A 21,969-nucleotide genomic window follows, 5' to 3' on the forward strand; every position below is an offset into this window, starting at 1 on the left:
TCACAATTAGGTTTTTCTGGATCATCCTTTCTATTTCTCTTTTCAAATCCCGACAACTTTCAACATTGTGCCCCTGGGAATTGGAATGGTATTCACGCCTTTTAGAAGGGTCAAAGCTTCTTGCACGGGGGTCCACATGATTTGGAGGAATAGGTGCAATCATGTCATACTGTTTTAATTTCTCAATCAAGTTTGCATAGGACTCTCCTATTGGTGTAAAATTATCTTTCAGCCTTTGTTCCCTTCTATACCCCTGGCTTGGATGTGGGTTATAGGACATTTGAAAATTTTGTGGAGGCTGGTGGAGATTTTGCGGTGCTGGTGCTCGCCTTGTAGGGTGTCTTGGTGGCCGGGCAACATACTGAGGTGCAGCAACAGAGTATTGAGGGTTCTGAAGTGGACAATAATATTCAGGGGAATCATGGGAAACCTGGTGAGGTTGCTCATACCTTCGAGATGCTCTCCTAGGACCTCTTCTCGACCCTGATGTCATCATGATTTCTTCGTGCTTCTCATTCGTGTCACTAAAATTATCGGATTCAATCAGGACAGCCTAAGTTGCGGCTTTGAGAATTGCTTGACTTATAATGTTGTCTATCTTAAGACCATTCTCAATCATTTCCCCCATTTTGATTGCTTTCGAGAAGGATTTACCCACTGCAGACATCATGTTTTGAAAATAATCTGGCTCTTGAGCCTGAAGGAAGACAGTGATTAACTTGTGCTCATCCATGGGTGGCTTAACTCTGGCCGCTTGCTCTCTCCATTTAATGGCAAATTCCCTGAAACTTTCAGTTGGTTTCTTCTTCAAGTTTGAAAGGGAATTGCGGTCTGGGGCAATGTCAATGTTGTATTGGAACTATTTGACAAAGGCATGTTCCATGTGATCCCAGACATACCAGCGAGACGTGTCTTGATCCATAAACCATTCGGAGGCTACTCCCGTAAGGCTTTTCCCAAAATAAGCCATCAACAATTCTTCATTTCTTCCTGCACCTCTCAGTTGATTGCAATACTTTTTCAGGTGGGCTATGGGATCTCCATGTCCATCATACTTTTCAAATTTGAGAGTCTTGAAACCAGGCGGCAAGTGGACATCGGGGAACATACATAGATCTTTGAAGGCAACACTTTTTTGACCTGCCAACCCTTGCATGTTTTCCAACCGTTGTTCTAAGTTTTTCACTCTTTGGGTCATTTCTTCCTGTACCATCTTTCGGGCAGGCTTCTCAATGTTTGCAGGAAGATCAAACCAGTACGAGTGGTACTCAGGAGAGTGGTACTGCTCTTGTTGGGTAGCAAATTATGACTCATGACTTGGCTGTCCTTGGCCATTGGCCCATGCTTGACACATTTTGATCATTTGTTGTTTCATTATTCTATTTTCCTCAAACACAGTAGACTCTTGTCGAACCCTCTAACCTTGAGTCTCTTGAGCACTTGTAACAGCTTCAGTGTCAGTTATCATTTTTCCTTGGATTTTGTGTTGTCCGCTTACCACAAACTGACCACCTCAACTTTCTTCACAATTCAAAACAAAACATGTTAGAATGGACTCAACCAGTCCTTATTATTATCATCCTTTTCTTTTCTTTTTTTTCATTTTTCATTTTTTTTTAAAAATGGTCGATCGAACCTGATATGGGTTGCCTACGTATCATGACGCCGCATGAATCAGATCTTGTGTAGTTCGGGAAGATCAGGAATAAAGGAAATAAACTAACTCTTTTTTTCGAATGAAATACTTACAAAGAAGAAAGAAAATATTTTTGAATTTCGATTTGTTTGTTTTTTTAAAAAGAAAAGAATTTTTAAAAAGAAAGACGTCTAAAGAAATATTTTTTGAATTTTAACTTCTTTTTCTTTTTTGTTTTCTTTTTTGAAAATTTCGAAAGAAAAACTTCTAAAGAAAAAAGGAAATATTTTTGGACTTTTACTTTGAATTTATGAAAGAAATACTACAAAAGAAAAGAGAAAATATTTTTTGAATCTTGAATTTTCTTTTGAATTTTTAAACAAATATTTTTGGATTTTGAGAGAGATTAAAAGAAAATATTTTTGTATTTTTTTTAAAATTGAGGTCTAAAAGAAAGACTTTCTAAAGAAGTGAGTAATGGAAAGTATTTTTGGATTTTTTTTTAATATGATGGGCCGGAACCGAAGAGGTTTGCCTACGTATCTCACATCCGGTGAGAATCAGACCCGCATGGTTCGCCCGTTTTGACGGAACAGGAAAATATGACTTATTTTGAAATGACTTTTTCTTTTCTTTTTTCAAAATTTCGGCAGAGTTTCAGGATAATTCAAATACTTGCTTCTGACTCTCTTTTCTTTCTTTTTTTCTCCTTTTTTTTATTTTCTTTTTATTTTCTCTTTTTTTTCATTTTCTTTCCCTATTCTAGAAGTCAGTCAACATGCAAGCCAAAACAAACAGATACGCAAGTAGCACGTAAGATGCATCAAGATGGTCTTTTAATTTGGGTACACCTGTCCTAGACGGACCCAACCCCTTTGTTGAGTCCCCAAAGTCAAATGCACGTGATGGAAACAAGCGTTCCTACTAGGGATCCGGCATGAGGCTATGTTATTCTAGGTTTAAAACCTGGGTTTATTGTTCTAGACCTGGCTTACCCAAGCGGACAACTCGAGCCGAGGAGGGGGCTACGTACCGGGAACCAAAAGGCCATCCGGTTTTGTAACTTGTCTGAGCCTCTTTCTAATTTAAGGTATGACACTAACAGAAGAGGAGTCACGCCAGCGTGCACATCCCCGAAGATTAGAAGAGAGGGGTTTTACATTAGTTTATATACAGTTCAAATAATATCAAAGCGGTAACAAGCGACATTTAGCACATTATGCCCAAACACGTAAAATCAGATAATAAACAAAGCCAACTATAACAATTATTCTAAAGCTCGAATTCTGAACCCTGAACCAGAAGTTTTAGGTTCTTTTCCCCAGCAGAGTCGCCAGAGCTGTCACACCTCCTTTTTACTACACCCCTGTAAGGGTATAGGGGTGTTTTTCCAATTTAAGTGACAATCGAAACGGGATAATTTTTATTAAATTCAGAGTCGCCACTTGGGATAATTTTATGGTGTCCCAAGTCACCGATTCAAATTTCGAATCGAGGAAAAGAATGACTCTGTTTTACTGTCCGCGAACATAGAAATCCGGGTAAGAAAATCTGTTAATCTAGGAAAAGGTGTTAGGCATTCCCGGGTTCCGTGGTTTTAGCACGGTCGCTCAACTGTTATAATTGGCCTATTATCTTATTTTAATACATGTTTTAATCTATAGTACAATTTTAACTTTATAACCGCTTTTATTTAACTATTTTTTAGGAGAAAGATTCAACGTCATCTAAAACACATCTTGAACCATGTCACATAAATGCACCCGCGATCCACGACACATTTTATCTAACGTTGTTGAGATTTGTATTTGGGTCACATAAATGCCCCCCCTAGTTTAGGAAGGTAATTTTTAAAATAGCGCGCATAAAGCAACTACGTACTTTTGAATTATTTCTTCGCTACATTTGGGCTTGTTGAGACCATTTATGAAGATTATTATGGAAGGGTATGGACCAGCTATTTAAAATAAAACGAATTCTATATGAAATCATTTGACTAAATTAATGTATAAAGTTGTCCATCGTATGAACAATTGATAACTATACCAGTTAAATTAGTTTAACAAAGTAGATCTTTTGGCCCATGAATTATTAAAAGCATCCCAAAAACCAACTATTCACCATATTAATGGAACGTGATCATGGCCCATTTTACATACCAAGCCTTATAACCCATAAATAAAATATTTACAGAATTAAGTGAGCTAGATACTGAACCTTCCATAAAACAGAGCAAAAGATCACGACACATAACTAAGAAACGAAATTAGAACAACTCTCCAAATTTCTTGAGCTAAATTAGCTAATTCAATGACTTGCATCAGATTGTTATTTAAACATGCTACCACAAAGTTAAACAGCACAAACATATCAGCAAGAAGGAAAAAATCAAGTGCTGGAAAAATAATCTCATCTTCAGCATTGTCGTGATGCTTATGAATCAACCTCAAAAAAGTAACACCGTTTCATAAAAGGCTTAATTTCACTGTTCTGATTCGTCGCAAATGCCATTGCCGATCGATGCAAATCGAGGTATGAACTCAATGACACATGAACAGAGATTCACGAGCAAACATAATATAAACAAAATCAACCAAAAATATAAACCGAAAGAAGCAAGAACGGACCTCAATCAGCCGTAAATTCATTTGCAATGGGAGCTATCAAAATCCAAGTACAATAGAGAGTTTCGATTTAATAATTCTGCTTGAGATCTGAACCAAGATTGGTGACTTCTAAAGGCGATATCACCAGAACCTCGAATCGGCGAACTCGAGCATCACCTCACTTTAACGATTGTCACGTAGCTGATTTTGGACTGATTTTGAAGCTATTTTCACAGCTGGTTTCTGCTGCGTTCTGGGATGCTTTTTGCGGCTGTTTAACCGGTGAATTTGGACTGATTTTCAACTGGAGTTTTGGTTGGTGATGAAGCAGAACCGGTGGGGAGAGGAGTCGAAGAAGACGGGATTTCAAAGGGGAAGGGGTCGTCGATTGCGGCGCAGCTTTTCCAATTGTCTCCTTTATTCTTTTTAGCTGATCTTTAGCCTTTTTCTTAGGTTCTAGATTTGTTTCCTTTCTTTTGTATCTTTTTCATTCAAGCTTTCTTTAACTTTCAGAAGACGGCGGATTCAATATTTAGGGTCTAGGTCACTATTTAGGAGTAGGGATTAGGTTAGGGATATGGGCCTAGGAATTATGGGCTAGGTCCAAAATTAGGCCTAAAAATAGGTTGTCCGAGCCTAAATTTTATTCTTTCCCCGCGAACGAGATTAAAATACAATCTCATTTATTAATTAGTCCTACTTAAGTAAAATAACTATTAAAATAAGACTGACCGTTAAAATAAACTATTTTTTTTTTGTATTTTTCAAAATTAAAAATGACTACAACACATTAATGAAACTATTTTTTGTAATTTTCATTTTCTTGTATTAAAATAAAGTAAAAGAGTTAAAATTACTTAAAATATTTATATTATGCCTAAATTAAATATTTACGTGTTAAAATATGAAAAATCTTGGGAAAGGTCAAAATCACATGTCTACAGGGGTTAGCTTCCACACTGCTCAATTGCCAGATTATAGCAATGCGGCGGTTCTGAAAAATAAAAATGGCAACCTTGTTCAGTTCTGGCTTCTCATTCAGAACAGAATATCGGATATCCATTGCCCTTGCTGGCTGCTGCTCATTGAAAAAAGAATTCAAGAACTCCAATGATGTGTGTTTTGAAAAACAGGAAAGAGGAAAGAAAAAAACCGAAAAAGAACAAAAATATGAATTTTATATCTCAAGATGAAATTTTGTTGCTTAATGACGCCATCAATTAAATGGATAAAAAGCCTAAATTTTCTAATCCATAAAATAATGTCAGTTACTGCTTGACTTCTTCATTTCATACTAAAACCAACTACCCGTAGAAGAGAGGTGCTAGCTGATATACATCTAAGAGGGTTAAACTTGAAAAAGAAAATAATCTGTCCCATACAAGCCGCCAAAAGAATACAAAAATAAATGGAAAACTCATGTCGTATAATTTGGTAAGAGCCACCTTAACCTTCCACGTGCCTCGTCAATAAGGCTTAAACCAACGTTGTGTGTAACATTCACAGGTCTCAAGCGCTGCAGATTCTGAAGACAGTTGAGTGGTCAAAAAATGCACATAAAAGAAGATTGGCAGGCTATCTTCCCACGGCACGCAAGACCCTTTTCAGAGAATAACCCTGAAATCTGGTCTAATGATCTTATTGTTAGTTCAGTTTTCTGATTATCAATTTGTTGGTAACTGTGCAGAGTTGGCCATGTCCTGGATTGTGCTCCAAAGGATACATTGTAGTGCCTTTTACATATTTGTGATGTTCAACGGCTGCTTTTCTAAGGTTTGATATGTCCACATTCTTTCCTTTTTGTTTCTTAATGATGGAGCATGTAGCCAAAAGATTGGTCGATCCAGCTCCTACCCTCCTGTAGAGACATGCAGACCGAGCTTAAATGAAATTGTCAAACAATTTGAACAAAGAAACTTGAGACTACATTGGGATGTGGATTTCTTGACAATTGAATTAAAGGTTATTGCGGCAGCAGGAAATATGATCATTTACCTCAGCAATTTCTCTGATGCAATTCGGGCAGCAGTGATTGAGCTGCGGCTGGATAACCACTTCACAACACGATTTGGATCCGCTCGCATTGGGGAATGGATTTTAATAAGCTTTAAAAATTTGATAAAAGTTAGATTGGCAATTTATCAATGAAGGAAATTCATAAAACTGTGAAAGAAAAAAAAGTAACATCAGCTGGAAATGGAAGCGCCCGAGTGCTTTGTTACTAGTTCTCTTATGACTGTTTCTCAATTTTCTATTTTAGGGTAAAATTTTAGTGTTCCTCCAGGGTGTATCCAGACCCTTGTGGCCCGTCCCTTCCCCAGACCCCGCACTTAGCGGGAGCTTAGTGCACTAGGCTGCCTCCAGGATGTATCTACAAGCAGAGGCATATGTAGTGTTCAACCAACGGATTCAATTGAACCCATAACTTTCAACGCGAAATAAAAATTTATATGTAAAAATTCATTAAAATTGTAAAAATAGTAGATGTAAACCCATTACTTTAAAAATGTAATGGGTTCAATGCTAAAAACCTTGAAAGTGAAACCCATAGGATTTAATTCCTGGATCCGCCTCTGTCTACAAGGTCCATGTATGTGAAAGTGTGTTACAGGAAAATCTGTGATCTCCATTCTCTGTCTCTTCTGTGATAAGTGTGCTTACTTTCTTCTTTGATAATTAACGTTAAGCAGTTAACTATATTTTTCTTCATAATATGGACAACTTACCACCCCTTAGATTTATCATTATAACTGAAGTGATGAAAGACACTATTTGGGGAAAAGTAAACAGATTAGCATCTTTGTAAAAGCAGTTATCACTAACCCCTAGGCATTCCATCATTTGATAGTATGCCCTTCCCTGCAGAGGTGTATGACCTTGCCGAGACTCTGAGAAATATCTGGTCCTGAGATGATACAAACACTTTCTGATCAGGTATGCTGGACATGAAGATCTGGTCACTATGTTCTACAATATTTAGATAAAACGAATCTGCTATAAGCTGTTTTAGCTTCATCTTACCATTCTTTATAGCCTGGATCAACTGTAAAACCATACATATCAACAGTATCACACATGGAAAGGGCAAATTCTAGAGCCTTTAGTCCAGTTCCTTTTGCTGCAGAACCAAAGGATGCACCCAACATGAGATATACTGGGTTGAGAATTGGAACTTCCTACAGAAAGACATACCACACAGGAAGGTGTAAATAAATAATTTCCACTCTGCCTGAGAAACAACTATATTGTATTGTATGGCGAAATATCTAGTTTAAGGCAAAACACTTTGGAGTGGATACATTAGCTATACAATAACAAGCAGCACATAACAAAGAAGTATTTTACACACAGACAACAAAACCAAAATTCTGGTTTTTATTTCGTTTCAAAAGGGAAAACGTCTTCCCAAACTAGATATAAGAAATAACACACCATAGATTTGGCTTAGTAGATAGAAGTTCCCAAACAACAGCACAGAAGTCAGCTTGGGATGTGCAGTCAGTGTAATGATTATAGTTGTGCTTACATTCTACATTGCAGAATTCTAGTGTAGTTACACAACATGACTGATACTCTCAGTTCTCTGGGATGCAATACTAAACACCCCATTTGTTTCATATCTTCTTTTCTCTAACCATATGACATATCTATTTCCTCCAAACCATCCAGACGAATAATTTTGTTCTTCTCTGTCTTGCTACGAAGAAATACACATTCAGTCTTCTAACAAGTAAGCTTGGGGATAATAGTTAACCATCATCATATCAACATGGATCATCTCGCAGGTGAACATTGGGTATGGGTTTGTTAAGTGCACCAGGATCCAGATCAAATATTAAAATTCCATGGAACATATTCTCTTACTTCCTCCAATGGTAGATGGTTCTTTAAGATAGTCTAAGTCATTGCACATCATGCAAAACAATAAGATAATTTAAACTTCCATGCTTATCAATTACAGAAGAACATACTCACCCGAATCATCTTGTTCATGATGTCATGTATAGTTGTTTTGACTATCAGCACCTCCTTTCCTTTGTCTGTAGAATTTAAGATTTTTAACATGATTGTAATAAAGATCAAACCCTACAACAAGTGGAATGGTGCCAATACCATACAACTCCGCTACTTTGTCAAGAGCTTTAGCGGAACCCCTATTAAGAAGGCGAAATGTACTTTTGGAGCCCACAAATTCCGTGTAGTTCTGTCAAAACAATAAAGAGGGAGGTGTTAAGGGTACACAAAAGCAAGTGAAACGAAGAAGTTGATAAGATTGCAAAACCTGTATCGGTGCTCCATTTTCCCTGAAAACAGCTTCATAGCTATCGATCTCATCGCCAAATTTTGTTTTCAGAAGATCCCCCGAGTTTCCAATAACAGCACATCGACCATACTGCCTTGGGTATAAAGGTGGTCTTTCTGGAAGTACTAGAGAGAGCTTCTCCATGCAAAGAGTTCTATTTTCACATCGGTTCCTGCACCAGAAAAGTGATGCATCCACTATAATCAGCACACCACCCAGATTCTTTAGTTACAGGAAGTTGAAGTTCATGTAATCTTCAAGTTCTAATCAAAGATTGAAGAACTTTGCCTTACATTAAGAGTTAACAATCCTATGATATAGAAATACACATTGCACACTGCTGTAAGATCACATAGAAGATTTCAGTTATATTAGATCAAGAAGTTAGCAACATAAAGAGAGTGAAAGTGTTGATCACTTATTCCTACAGTGTTCTGTATCCCACCAATTTTGGCAGCTATGTTTTGGTATATAGGGGCTACAGTTGTAATGCCAAAGACTACTTATGAGCTACTATATTGCTGGTTCAGAAAAGACAGGCAAAAAGAAATTTTGAAGAAATGGAATACAATTCCAGCATGTATTTGGTGGGTTTTACGAGAAGAGAGGAACTAGAGGTGCGTCGAGGGTCAGTATAATCCAGTGTAGAGACAAAACTTAACTGTCTTTTTTTTGTGCAAAATGGAGTATACAGATGTTGCTGAATCTATGCTAGAAGTTATAGGATCATTACATGGGCAGGTGATGTTTATGGCTTAGAGCTAGACTGGCCTTTTTGCCTTTTGCGGCCTGCTGAATGATTCTGAATTTCTGATGTAAATATTCTAGCACTTTCTTAGCGCTGTTTTTGCTATTAATGAAATTTCTTTACTGATCCAAAAAGTTAGCAACATAACGTATTACATTAGAAGGACAAGTATCTATAGTGTATTTGCCTGTTTGAAGAAAAATTCAATCATTCCGTTCATGTTTATGCAGCTAGTTATGCACTTATATATTTAAGGAATTCTACGTGATAGTACCAACAATGTCAAGAACCATATGGTCGAGTGAGAGATAACGCTTACAGGAGTACTCCCTTGTTAATCCTCCGCCATGCATAGTCCTCCCATCCATTTGGTAGAGCATCAATGTACTCTTTAGTGAGTACTGTGGTACTGTTCCTCACCTGAGCAATCATCCCACTGTATTTAAATCAATTGTTGTATGTAAAACAATACACAAGCTGTAAATATTAGGTAAGCCAGCTTCAAGCAAATGCTCTAGCTGGAGAAGCAGAACACTTTAATTTCAATAATAACACAAATAGTACAAATTAAATCCTGTAGTCAAGTGAAAAACTTAGTGACCTGTTCCCAAATAGCCACAGCTTCACATAAATTCAGCTCATATGACAAGCCCTCAAGCTCTCCCGTTTTTGGATCTTTCTATTGGATGTGGAACAAAAAAAGGTGGTTAGTTACTAGCTTAGGATATTCAACAACTATTTGCAAGTTGCATTTTATGAAATAAGTATCAGTGAGAAAGGGACAATCAAGTTCTTGTGCAAGAAAGAGAATTAGGCTTTTGATGTGTCAGAATTATAATGATGAAGAAGATCAAACTAGCATGGTAGCTAGGACAGAGAAACATGGAGAGCTTTTTTTTGTTTGTTTTTTTTTTGGTTTGGGGGGTTGCAGTGCACGAAAGAAAAACTTACCCATTTTGGAACTGTTTCACTGGGAAACCTCATTATAACCTCGCAATAGTCCCTGCCACTCACAGCTTGTAAACCTAATCCATTTGCACTCTGCATCACTTTAAAGTTAGCAAATATAACAAACAAGTCTGAAGAAATATGTTGTCAACCGATCATAAAGATCTAATAGCTGATGTACATTAATCCCCAGTCATTTCTCATGCCTTATGTATAAACAACAAACACTATAACCAAAGCAAAGTATATCCTCACTAGTTTTGCAACTGAAGTTACCAAAGGGGAGAAAAAGCAGAACTCTAAAAATATTGCAAAGAACAGCGCTCTTCAGCTTTTTCAACCCCTCCAGAAAACAATGTATGCAGATATATGTCAACCAATCTTAAAAATCTGACAGCTGAAGCATAGCAATCTCGGGTCATTCACGTATAAACCACAAACACAATAACCAAAACACAGTATATTCTCACTACAACTGAAGTTGCCAAGGGGGAAAAAGCAGAACTCTCAAAAATATTGCAAAGAGTAGTATTCTTCAGTTTTTTCAACCCCTCATGAAGCCAAAGTACGCATATCTATTTAGCTTTGCAGCAGAGACAGAAGCAACTATTGCTCAGTGCAGAACTAGGAACGACTGCACTGGTTTTAGAAGGAATGCTTTAATTGGAGCACGGATAAAATAGCTCCAAGATTTGGGGCAGGTTAGTGCTTTTTCAGACAAATCTTACTCACAGATCTGGACTGCTATCAGTAGTGGAAGGTTCACTGTAAGTCTTGCTACCAAAGCCTCACCACCATTGGACTCAGATTTACAGTGGATGTGGAAAATGATATGGAAGACCAATGGCAATGCCCCTTATAAATACACTTGCTTTAGTTGGTTAACGGTGCATCATACCCGCTTGACACAGAGGAATTTGCAGAGGAGAAGACTGCAATCATGCAGCAAATGCAACAAGTGTGGAGCATATAAATGAACACCTATTTGCATTTCCCTGTGGCAGCGCAATTTTGGGTACTGTTTCTCAAATTTATAGAGTTGAATGAGTGATGCCAATTTATTTTGTTGGTGAGATGGATGTAAGTTCAGATAAAATTGAAGGGGATGTAGAACAAAATACCAGCTGCATTGCTTGGGTTTTGCGAATGAAAGACCTCAGACATATTTTTAAGTTAAAGTGTTTTAGTATTTTAGCTCTCTGGTGTAAATTACATTATGTATTATGAGAATAGTTTGGTAGATGCATTACGAGAAAGCTGATCGTGAAGAGTTGGTTCTCTTTTGTGAAAACCAGCACTATCTTAGTGCTTGCCTTTTGGGCATTAATGAAACCTTTTGCTTACTTAGAAAAAAATTATTCTTCAGCTTTCATCTTAAACTTATGAAGAATGTCATTCCATATACTTAGCAAAACGAAAATGCTGCAGATATTAAACTAATGATATCAGAAAACACACAGAGAGAGGTAACAAACACTGACCTAAGCTTAACCAATATTAGCCTACTGCCTAAAAGAGCAAGTTACTGATTCTGATCTTTGCACCGCAATTTAACATGAAATATTAGGTAAAAGACGTTCAATCAGACAAGTCTAGATATGCTAGATTACAGACTAAGGTTTAGTGTCCCGCGATCTAAGTTAGCAATAATTGAACAGTAATATACCAATGAAGCCTAAGATTCCTTCATTTTCTAGCTTCTCGCCAATGCCGTAACTAAAAGAAGTGCACAAATAGAGATTCACCTTTGTATTTGACAATTCAGATACTTTAAAGCTTAATTAAGCAATGAGAAGAAACTTCCATATCAAAACTGAAAACGCATAACCAAAAGCCAACACAAGTCCAACTCACCACGCACTTCTGGAAACCACTCTGTAGAGTTCGTAATGCCTCCAAATCCTCATCCGAGACATGATATGATCCATCTACACATATAACGAACAAATTTTATCAATTCATTCACATTCACAAGTCGGTGCACACCCAAATTGTGAATTTTTTTCTATATTTTAGTGCGAATAAAAGAACTGGTAAATGAATTATCTACGCACGTGGAGTGGAGAAACCAGTGATGTAGATGAGAATAGCTCCAAGTCCAGATGCCAAAGCAACTAAAAATGCCAGCTTCAATAGCTTCATCTAAAATCTATATTACTACTTCGCCAATCTTCTGAACTTCAATCGATCAATTAATGAATCTATTGCTCTCTTTTCCCCGTGTGTGTGTGTGTGTGTGTGTGTGTGTGTGTGTGAATGGCAAGCGTTAGATCTGGAAGAGGAAATTGAAACTGTCTTAAATTTTCGCTCTCAAATCAGCGAACACATTGATGCACCGGAAGCTTCCCTTTACTTTTTTTCGTTGTTTAGTTATTACCAATGAAGTTTAAAAGCGTGTCTTTCAGACACACCAACTTGTTTGTACTTCAGTTTAGGCTCCTAAACTTACAATATTCCTTCTACTGCCCATTGAAATACTACTATTCCATTTTAGACCCTAAGGTAATTGTCAACATATAGCTAGCGTTTGGACATAGATTTGGTTGAAACTTGAAAAAAAAAATTAAAATTATGTCGAAAAATAATTTTTGAAAGTTGAAGTTGTGTTTGGATATGCACTTTATTTGGAGAAAAAAAACTTAAAAGTTTTATGAGTGGAAAAAAAACCCAAAAACTGCCCTAAACCAGTTTTGAGAACTTGAAAAAAAAACAACTTTTTTTCAAAAACTGATCATGTTTCATGAACAAACAGTATTTTCAAAATATTTTTTGAAAAAATATACCCAAAATCTATGGTTAATAGATTAATAGAGGACAATCATAGAATAGATTTGATATGTTATGAGTATTTTTTTTATCAGGACCCAAGCCCATGGCACATATTGTTCGCTTTTGGTCTAGGTCCATACGGATTTATCTTTCGGGCACTACCTCGAGCCCCAAAAGTGTGTACCATGTGAACTTGTGTCATGACTTATGAATCTCTTTATTTTGCTCTTCTATTCCGATGTGGGATTCGCCTAAGGTGACATATGTTGTCCTTCTTCATAAGCTTGCCAACCTAGAAGCCTGTCAGTCCTGTTTGACCCGCCCTCGTCAGCCCGTCCTCCGTCAAGGGCATCACATTTTTTGCCCTTTTATGGTTATTTTTCGATTTTTTACCTTATTAACTTTTTTCTAATAAATGCTCACCTTTTTCTGTTCGTTAGTTCTTTCTTGATTTTGTAAAATAACAAGTATTTTGGAATAATTTTCTTATAAAAATAATAAATAAGAACAGAGAATAAATGGAATTATTATTATTTGAACAAATCAATAAAAATAGTAATCCATGAACATATGTTCACCTTTGTTTACCCTTAAAATATATAACAATTAAAGTTATACCCGATTTAAAGGATATGTGGTTTAATTTAACACAAATGATTAAAGAATAGTAAATAATTGAAATGAGAATAAACAATCAAACTAATACGTTGAAGTAATTAAGCCCCGTGTTAGGCTTAAACGCTAATAATCAACCACAAATGAGCCCTCAAGATGGAGTTAGGATACAGCTAAGTCAATGAACAACTGAAGAATACTTAAACAAACGATAAGAGCTATAATAAACTTTTAATGCTTTGATATGCGTGCCAACAATGACCAAAAATAAAAAGGTTCCCCTCTTTATATAGTAGAGGAGTTTTAACCCTAATACAAGTCTAAATAAGGTAAAAGTCCTTCCTTTCCTTTTCTCCTAAGAAAACATGATCCGCAATTGATAACAAAAGTTATTCGTAACGCAATATCCGGCTGATGGCGGATATTTCAGCTCCCAATTTTGTCCTCTTTAGCCGTCCTTTACCCTTAATTCTTCATTTCGCTCAAGCTTATTTTTTCCGGGTTCGACCATGCTCGATTCTCGACGTGTCATTCGTCTGCCCCCGATTCCAATCTGTGGGTACCTTTAGACTCATTCGAGCTAGTAACGAATAACGTTGTTCTTCGCTTCTTCATCGAAAAATCGAGGGTAAATCTATTCCTAATTTTACCAGTACACAAATAGTCCCCTCACTTCTCAAAAAGTAGATTATAGGAGCGATGAGAAATGACTAGTTGACCCCGGTTCCTTCCCTCGCACACCATAAGTAAGTTGACGAACTGAAACGTCCCATCAGTCACGACGCTCTAATTTTGGACACATGTCAGTCGTCGGTTGATCATCCTCGGTAGTTACCGAATTTGAAATTTCATGCATTCATTATTCTTTCCCCATAGAAGCTCCGGTTTCCTATTTTCACTTTTTTACTTTTTGATTTCGAATTTCTTTGAGTTACCCTCGGGTTTTTTATACCCTCATCTGTTTGCCAATCCTTCAAATCTTCATAACTTATTCTTCACATCTATATACCTCCATAGCTCATCTCCAAACCTTCAAATCCTCATATCAAATCTTCAAACCTTCAAATCTTCATATTCCACAAAGATGGCTAAAACTTCAAAGTCGGTTCCCCGAAACACTGCTCCAACGACTTCTTCCTCAGCCACTAGCATCGAGGCAGCGACTCCGATAGTAGCCCCAAGACCTCCTCTTTTCGATTTTATCCCCGACGACTGCTCTATAGATAATGACTTTAAAAGTTGAAAAAGCCTCCACACAAGGGGATAAAGGTGAAGAGGCATGGAGGTACGTTTGCTCCATTACGGAGGAAGTGCACGAAGCTGTCCGAGAGGACTGTAAATGGGAAGGCAAGGACATAGTCTTTCCCAATCCTGAAGAGGACATCACGACGCACGTGGAGGATACTTAAATGTTTACACGTATCCTTTCACGTTTGGTTCTATTGATACGGTGGTCTTACAACTTTGCAAGAGGTAAAAAATTTGCCTCTCCAAGTTTACCCTTCTTTTTGGAGGATCGTGACCCTTCTCTGTCACTTTACAAACAATACGGAGGATTCTCGGTTCACAGTTGATCACCTGCTCCAAGTTTACAGCCCTCGAATCTTCCGATGAGGGTTAATCAAACTTGCCCGTCGGGCAAAGAAAACTCCATTCTCATGTATAGACGTAAATAGGGACCGAGGTTGGCTGGGTAGGTTTGGTCGGATAAAGACCGAGCACATCATTCCTTCCGAGTTCATGTCGTTCACCGAGAAGTGGAACTCAAACTATAAGTTTACTTCCCCTTAAGTCATCAAAGTATTTTTTTGTGTCTATTTTTCATTCTCATGACGATTTTAATTTGACATGCAGCTGTCCCCCAAGTCCCCAATACGGTCTCGCACTTTAGGGAGTGGATCGAGGGTATATGCAAGCAGCTCACCTATTCCGAGCGTGAGTGGCGTAAGCTCTCCAAGGGCAAATGAGAGTCTCGTTCTCATGGTAAGTATCTTTCTTCGGTTGAATTTTTTATTCTGTTATTGCCATGGCTAAGTCCTTTTTTCACAGGCTTGCCCAAAACTACCAAACTTCGAGAAATCATCGATGTCGTAACCTCAACCCTCTGCTTCTCTACAGATCGTTGCTGAAACTGCTGCGAAGAAGGAGGAGGAGAAAACGAAGAAGAAGAAGAAGAATAAGAAGAAGAAAATATCCCCTGACTCCTCGGATGCTCCTCCCGAGGCCAAGAAGAGAAAAAGGATCGTGCTCAGGGTCAGAAAGAGCACCAAAAGGACTTCGGGTGCCCGAGTCCTGGATTTTGAAGCTCTCCATCGGCTCAAGGATTTTCTCGAGGATGACGAGGATATGGAGTTGTCACTCATGAGCTGATCGATGTTGACCAAGAGCCGGTGTCTCCAAAGGGGAATGCTCGTAGGGCTGAATCCTCCTTAGCTCGAAGTCCCGAAGAAGAAAGTGTGGATGCTGCTTCGCAAGAAGCCCCTCCGGGCCTGAGGAGGGGCATCTCTGAAAGCGAGGCCATCATCCACATTCAAGAGTCACATCCTCGTATGGATGCCATTTTAGATAAAGCTCGGGTCACCGAAGAGAAGCCGACCAAAGCGTCCCAGGCTGTAGATGAAGCCATTAACTCATTTTTCGAGGGTGTGGACGTCGACATGCTAGAGGATTACTCTAGCTTTGGCCACCTGGGTATCTCAAAAAGGGTCATGCAACCGGGAGAATGTGGGCTGAGTTCAAGCTCGAAGCTCCAAAAGCAGTTTTTGACCCCAAATGTGGACCCTGACAAAAGAAGATGGTCATGTCCATGATGCTAGCGGATACCGGCATGTTTTCTGGGCTTATTGGAGTGGCAAGCTATCTCCATTCCTTGGTAATTGAGGAAGACCAAGTGAAGATGAACGAGGTAAATGGTCCAAGTCTTTTCAACGAGGCTCAGCAGGCGCAGAATCGGGTATACCTTCTTCCATTTTCATCTTAATGAGTTCAGGTTGCCTTAACGGTTTCCTCACAATTTTCTTTCTTTATCTCAGGCCTCGGTGCTTCATAATTGTCACGCCCCAACCTTGGGAGGCGTGGTTGGCACCTGGTACCGCACTGGCCTGGGCGAACCACTCTGAAACTTATTCATTCCTTTTGTAACTATCATGGGCCAACATGGCCATAACTCGTAATGTACAATTGTAAGTAGACAATATTGTATCACTGAACCATTTTTCTTAAAATATGAATACATATGGGCCGTCAAGACCTCTGACATACTGTATAAAATAAACCTTTGTCTACAAAGCCTCTAAGATTATTTGACATTAAATGGGACAGGGTATTGGCCTACCCATAAGTCTGTAGCAAAACTCTTATACGATGACTCATAGACTTGGCTGTACTCCGAATGAGGTGGAGTTTTACCGATCATTCGTTGAATGGCAATCTCGTTTACTATGAGGGCTCATCAAATTGATTATCTATACCTAAACCGATTCTCTTTTGCACCCCAGTTGTTCACCTACATCACTTTCCCAAAAAAAAACTCCAAGGAGCTGTATTATCAATTTGGAGTTTTTTTTAGGTAAAATAACAGAGAGCAAGATTGATTTCTATATGAAAGTGAGGAGACAACAAGACCACATATACTCAAAATTGATGTGAGTCTTGCAAACTGTCATCCCATTTTGAGATTCTAAAATTCAAGCTTCAAATTGTTTCTTTCTTTAAAAAAAACACATTGAAGTGTATGGAAAAGCAAGCCTTCAATTCATTCCAAATAAACAACCATGGGCTCCAGATATGGCCAAGACAAGCACATCATACCTCTCGGGGGTGTCAATGCATTCATTATTAGGCAATAAGGATTAATTTAGATAAAACCAAAAATTACCTAAATCTAGATCTCAAAACCATCATCTTTGTGAATAGCTTTAATGTTTCCTTCAATGACTTGTTGATACAGTACTTCCTCTTTGGATTGTTGTTGCCCTCTTTACTCCAAGGCTAATTAAATTACACCTCCCAATATGAAAGATTGATGAATAGTTAATAGTATAAGTATCTATGTGGCTTAAGAATCATCTTAAGTTGAGAAGGGGCTGCCGTTTTAGGGTGGGCAAGCTTATCTAAATATTGAATTAATTAATTAATTAACGACCCGTTATCCGATAATTAACTAATTACCCACGTAATTAAAAATTATCTCAAATTACTTAAAATATTACTTACTTTTAGTTCACTTTATATATCATACTATAATATACTTTACTATCATGGTCATGTGGTACCATATAAAATAAATACTTACACTATTATTTTATTAAAATATCCATGTAAAAATACATATATTTTCTTAACTTATAATTTTTCTAATCTCATATAAAGAGTACAAGTTTTCGTACGCTTAATTCTTAAAATGGTAAAAAGATAACCTTCTTTTCTTGTGAGAAAATAATTTTTATCTTTACAATAAAGAAAATCTCATAAACTTTCTCATATTATGTGTATAATTTACCATATCCAAAAATATTAAAATGTTAACTATCCAAAATTATACTTATAAAACTTTTACTAAAATACTTCACTTAAAAGAAAATATCACACTAACATAATATCTAGCGGTATCAAGGTTGCTAAACTTTCGGGGTCTTGAATAGAGAAGAAAACCTAATGTCGCATATTAAGAAAGGAAGATTAGGTGAAGATGATGCTGGAATTTTTTTTAATTTGGTTACAAGTGTAGACTCTCTTTCTATGACTTAAAAACGATAATCTTTTTTATTTTTATACTATATTAGAGTGGAAGTACTAGAGTGCTATACTTTGGATTTTTTTTAAGAGAGACGTGTAAAGTTCGATAATCATTCTTTTAAAGTACTATTGTTACTAGTTTGATAAATTTATTAGCTGAGAAGTCTCTCATGAAATAAAACAAGCTAGACACATATTGGTTAAGATTCTTCAACTTTATTGGTAGGACATGCCTCCTCCTCCCCCACAAAGAAAAGGAAGAAAGCGCTCAAAAATACCATCTTTACAGGAGCTAATAGGCTTAACTCCATTACAAAATATATTTATTTGCACATGATATTTACACCAAACTAAATAATTTGATATTAAGAAAACAAGTAAAAATTGATAGGTCTAAATAATGATGAACAGTGACTCATTCTAATCGAACGGCTCATTTTTGTCTCGCCTGATATTAAAGTACGGGGTGTAACATCTTTCCCCCCTTTAGAAACATTCGTCCTCGAATGGTAACTCTTAGAGATTTACAAAATTTTCGCTAAGGTCTCCTCTGTAAACTAAACTAAACCTAACCTCTATCTGAAGTCTCGATTATTTACAACCTTCTGCACTTGAGTATCTCATATTTTTCTTCACTTTTACCGTACTTACCTTTCAATATCGCATCATAACTTCTGTTTCTTTCATAATTTTTCTTCCACATAGGTTGAAATTGGATCTATACCTTAAAGCTCTATTATAATAGCACCTCTGATGCATACAAAATTCGGTGGAAACTTTATACTGACTTCTTACTACTTAGCTCTATGGCACGATCTGGAAACAAAAGAAGGGCAACATTTCCTATATGCCCTATAGCCTCTCAATTATAAATGTGGCGTGCAACACACCCATAAGTGAGACTCAACTAGGCACGTTTTTGTAGACTCCCTAGGACACTACCCGCTCTGATACCACTTTGTCACGCCCCAACCTTGGGAGATGTGGCTGACACTCGGTGCTGCACTGGCCCGAGCGAACCACTCTGAAACTCATTCATTCCTTTTGTAACTATCATGAGCCAACATGGCCACAACTCGTAATGTATAATTTTAAGTAGACAACATTGTATCAGTAAACCTTTTTTCTTAAAATATGAATACATATGGGACGTCAAGGCCTCTGACATACTGTACAAAATAAACATATGTTTACAAAGACTCTAAGATTGTTTAACAGTAAATAGGATAGGGTACCAACCTACCCATAAGTCTGTAACAAAACTCTGATACGATGACTCATAGACTTGGCTGTGCTCCGAATAAGGTGGATTCTTACTAATCATTCATTGAATGTCAATCTCGTTTACTATGAGGGCTCGTCGAACTAATTATCTATGCCTGAACTGATTCTCTTTTGCACTCCAGTTGTTCACCTACATCACTTTCCCAAAAAAAACTCTAAGGAGCTGTATTATCAATTTGGAGGTTTTTATAAGGTAAAATAACAGAGAGCAAGATTGGTTTCTATATGAAAGTGAGAAGACAACAAGACCACACATACTCAATATTGTTGCAAGTCTTGCAAACTGTCATCCCATTTTGAGATTCTAAAATTCAAGCTTCAAATTGTTTCTTTCTTTACAAAAAACACACATTGAAGTGTGTGGAAAAGCAAGCCTCAAATTCATTCCAAATGAACAACCATGGGCTCTAGACATGGACAAGACGAGCACATCATACCTTCTAGGGGTGTCAATGCATTCATTATTAGGCAATAAGGATTAATTTAGATAAAACCAAAAATTACCCAAATCTAGATCTCAAAACCATCATCTTTGTGAATAGCTTTAATGTTTCCTTCAATGATTTGTTGATACAGTACTTCCTCTTTGGATTGTTGTTGTCCTCTTTACTCCAAGACTAATTAAATTACACTTCCCAATATGAAAGATTGATGAGTAGTTAATAGTATAAGTATACATGTGGCTTAAGAGTCATCTTAAGTTGAAAGGGGACTGCCACGTTTTAGGGTGGGCAAGCTTATCTAAACATTGAATTAATTAATTAGGTAACGACCTGTTACCCGATAATTAACCAATTACCCACGTAATTAAAAATTATCTCAAATTACTAAAAATACTATTTACTTTTAATTCACTTTATATATCATACTATAATATACTTTACTATCATGGTCATGTGGTACCATACAAAATAAATACATACACTATTACATCCATGTAAAAATACATATATTTTTTTTACTTATAATTTTTCTAATCTCGTATAAAGAGTACAAATTTTCGTACGCTTAATTCTTAAAATGGTAAAAAGATAACCTTCTTTTCTTGTGAGAAAATAACAATAAAGAAAATCTCATAAACTTTATCATATTATGTGTATAATTATCATATCCGAAAATATTAAAATGTTAACTATCCAAAATTATACTTATAAAACTTTTACTAAAATACTTCACTTAAAAGAAAATACCACACTAACATAATATCTAGCGGTATCACGGTTGTTAAACTTTCGGGGTCTTGAATAGAGAAGCAAACCTAATGTCGCATATTAAGAAAGGAAAATTAAGTGAAGATGATGCTGGAATTTTTTTTAAATTTGGTTACAAGTGTAGACTCTCTTTCTATGACTTAAAAACGATAATCTTTTTATTTTTATACTATATTAGAGTGGAAGTACTAGAGTGCTATTCTGTGGATTTTTTTAAGAGAGACGTGTAAAGTTCGATAATCATTCTTTTAAAGTACTATATTGTTACTAGTTTGATAAATTTATTAGCTGAGAAGTCTCCCATGAAATAAAACAAGCTAGACACATATTGGTTAAGATTCTTCAACTTTATTGGTAGGACATGCCACCTCCCCCCCCCCCCACACACACACAAAGAAAAAGAAGAAAGCGCTCAAAAATACCCTCTTTACAGGAGCTAATAGGCTTAACTCTGTTACAAAATATATTTATTCGCACATGGTATTTACACCAAACTAAATAATTTGATATTAAGAAAATAAGTAAAAATTGATAGGTCTAAATATTGATGAACCCTGACTCATTCTAATCGAACGGCTCATTTTTGTCTCGCCTGATATTAAAGTATGGGGTGTAACAATAATGAAAGCTTTCGCTGGTCGAGGATGGAGGTGAGTCACCTCGAATTCGAGCTAAAGGAGCAGGTCTAGCAAACAAATATGTACAAAGCTCTTTATGAGTAGTTGGATGAAGTCCTTAAGGACATAGCCGAGATCCCTGCCCTTCGGGACGAGCTGGAGAAGGCCCAAAAGGAGGCCTCGAAGTGAAACAGGAACATGCTCTTCTGGTCGAGAAGGTGAGAGTGCTAGAGATTGATAATGAGAGGCTAAACACCGATGCTAATGCCGCAACCTCGCAAGTCCAAGAGAAGATAACCTTGATCAACGAGCTCAAGGCTGAGATGGACGGGGTCAAGGCTTCAGCCGATGAGCTGAGGGGAAAAATAGACCGCCTAGCATAGAAGCGGGATGCCACCTGATGGGTTTTCAATGTCTTTGTCTTATGCTTCTTATGTTTTGATGATCTAACAAACTTATTGTGAAGAACCAGATAGAGAACCTGACCCACATGGG

The 21,969-nt window shown here is 37.1% G+C and overlaps 1 protein-coding gene across 1 annotated transcript; it reads right to left on the reverse strand.

The window, feature by feature from the left end:
• Window positions 1-5,402: 5,402 nt before the first annotated feature.
• Window positions 5,403-12,521, reverse strand: LOC104221340 (sialyltransferase-like protein 2). The gene is made up of 12 exons (XM_009772385.2): window positions 12,296-12,521; window positions 12,096-12,169; window positions 10,245-10,334; window positions 9,895-9,972; window positions 9,613-9,713; window positions 8,525-8,717; window positions 8,356-8,446; window positions 8,218-8,282; window positions 7,264-7,418; window positions 7,066-7,147; window positions 6,238-6,347; window positions 5,403-6,100 (listed from the first exon to the last, which is right to left on the reverse strand). The coding sequence occupies exons 1-12, from the start codon at window positions 12,381-12,383 to the stop codon at window positions 5,887-5,889; spliced, it is 1,341 nt and encodes a 446-aa protein (XP_009770687.1). The 5' UTR covers window positions 12,384-12,521; the 3' UTR covers window positions 5,403-5,886.
• Window positions 12,522-21,969: the final 9,448 nt, after the last annotated feature.

Source organism: Nicotiana sylvestris, chromosome 3 (assembly GCF_000393655.2).
Source record: "Nicotiana sylvestris chromosome 3, ASM39365v2, whole genome shotgun sequence".
Taxonomy (NCBI): Eukaryota; Viridiplantae; Streptophyta; class Magnoliopsida; order Solanales; family Solanaceae; genus Nicotiana; species Nicotiana sylvestris.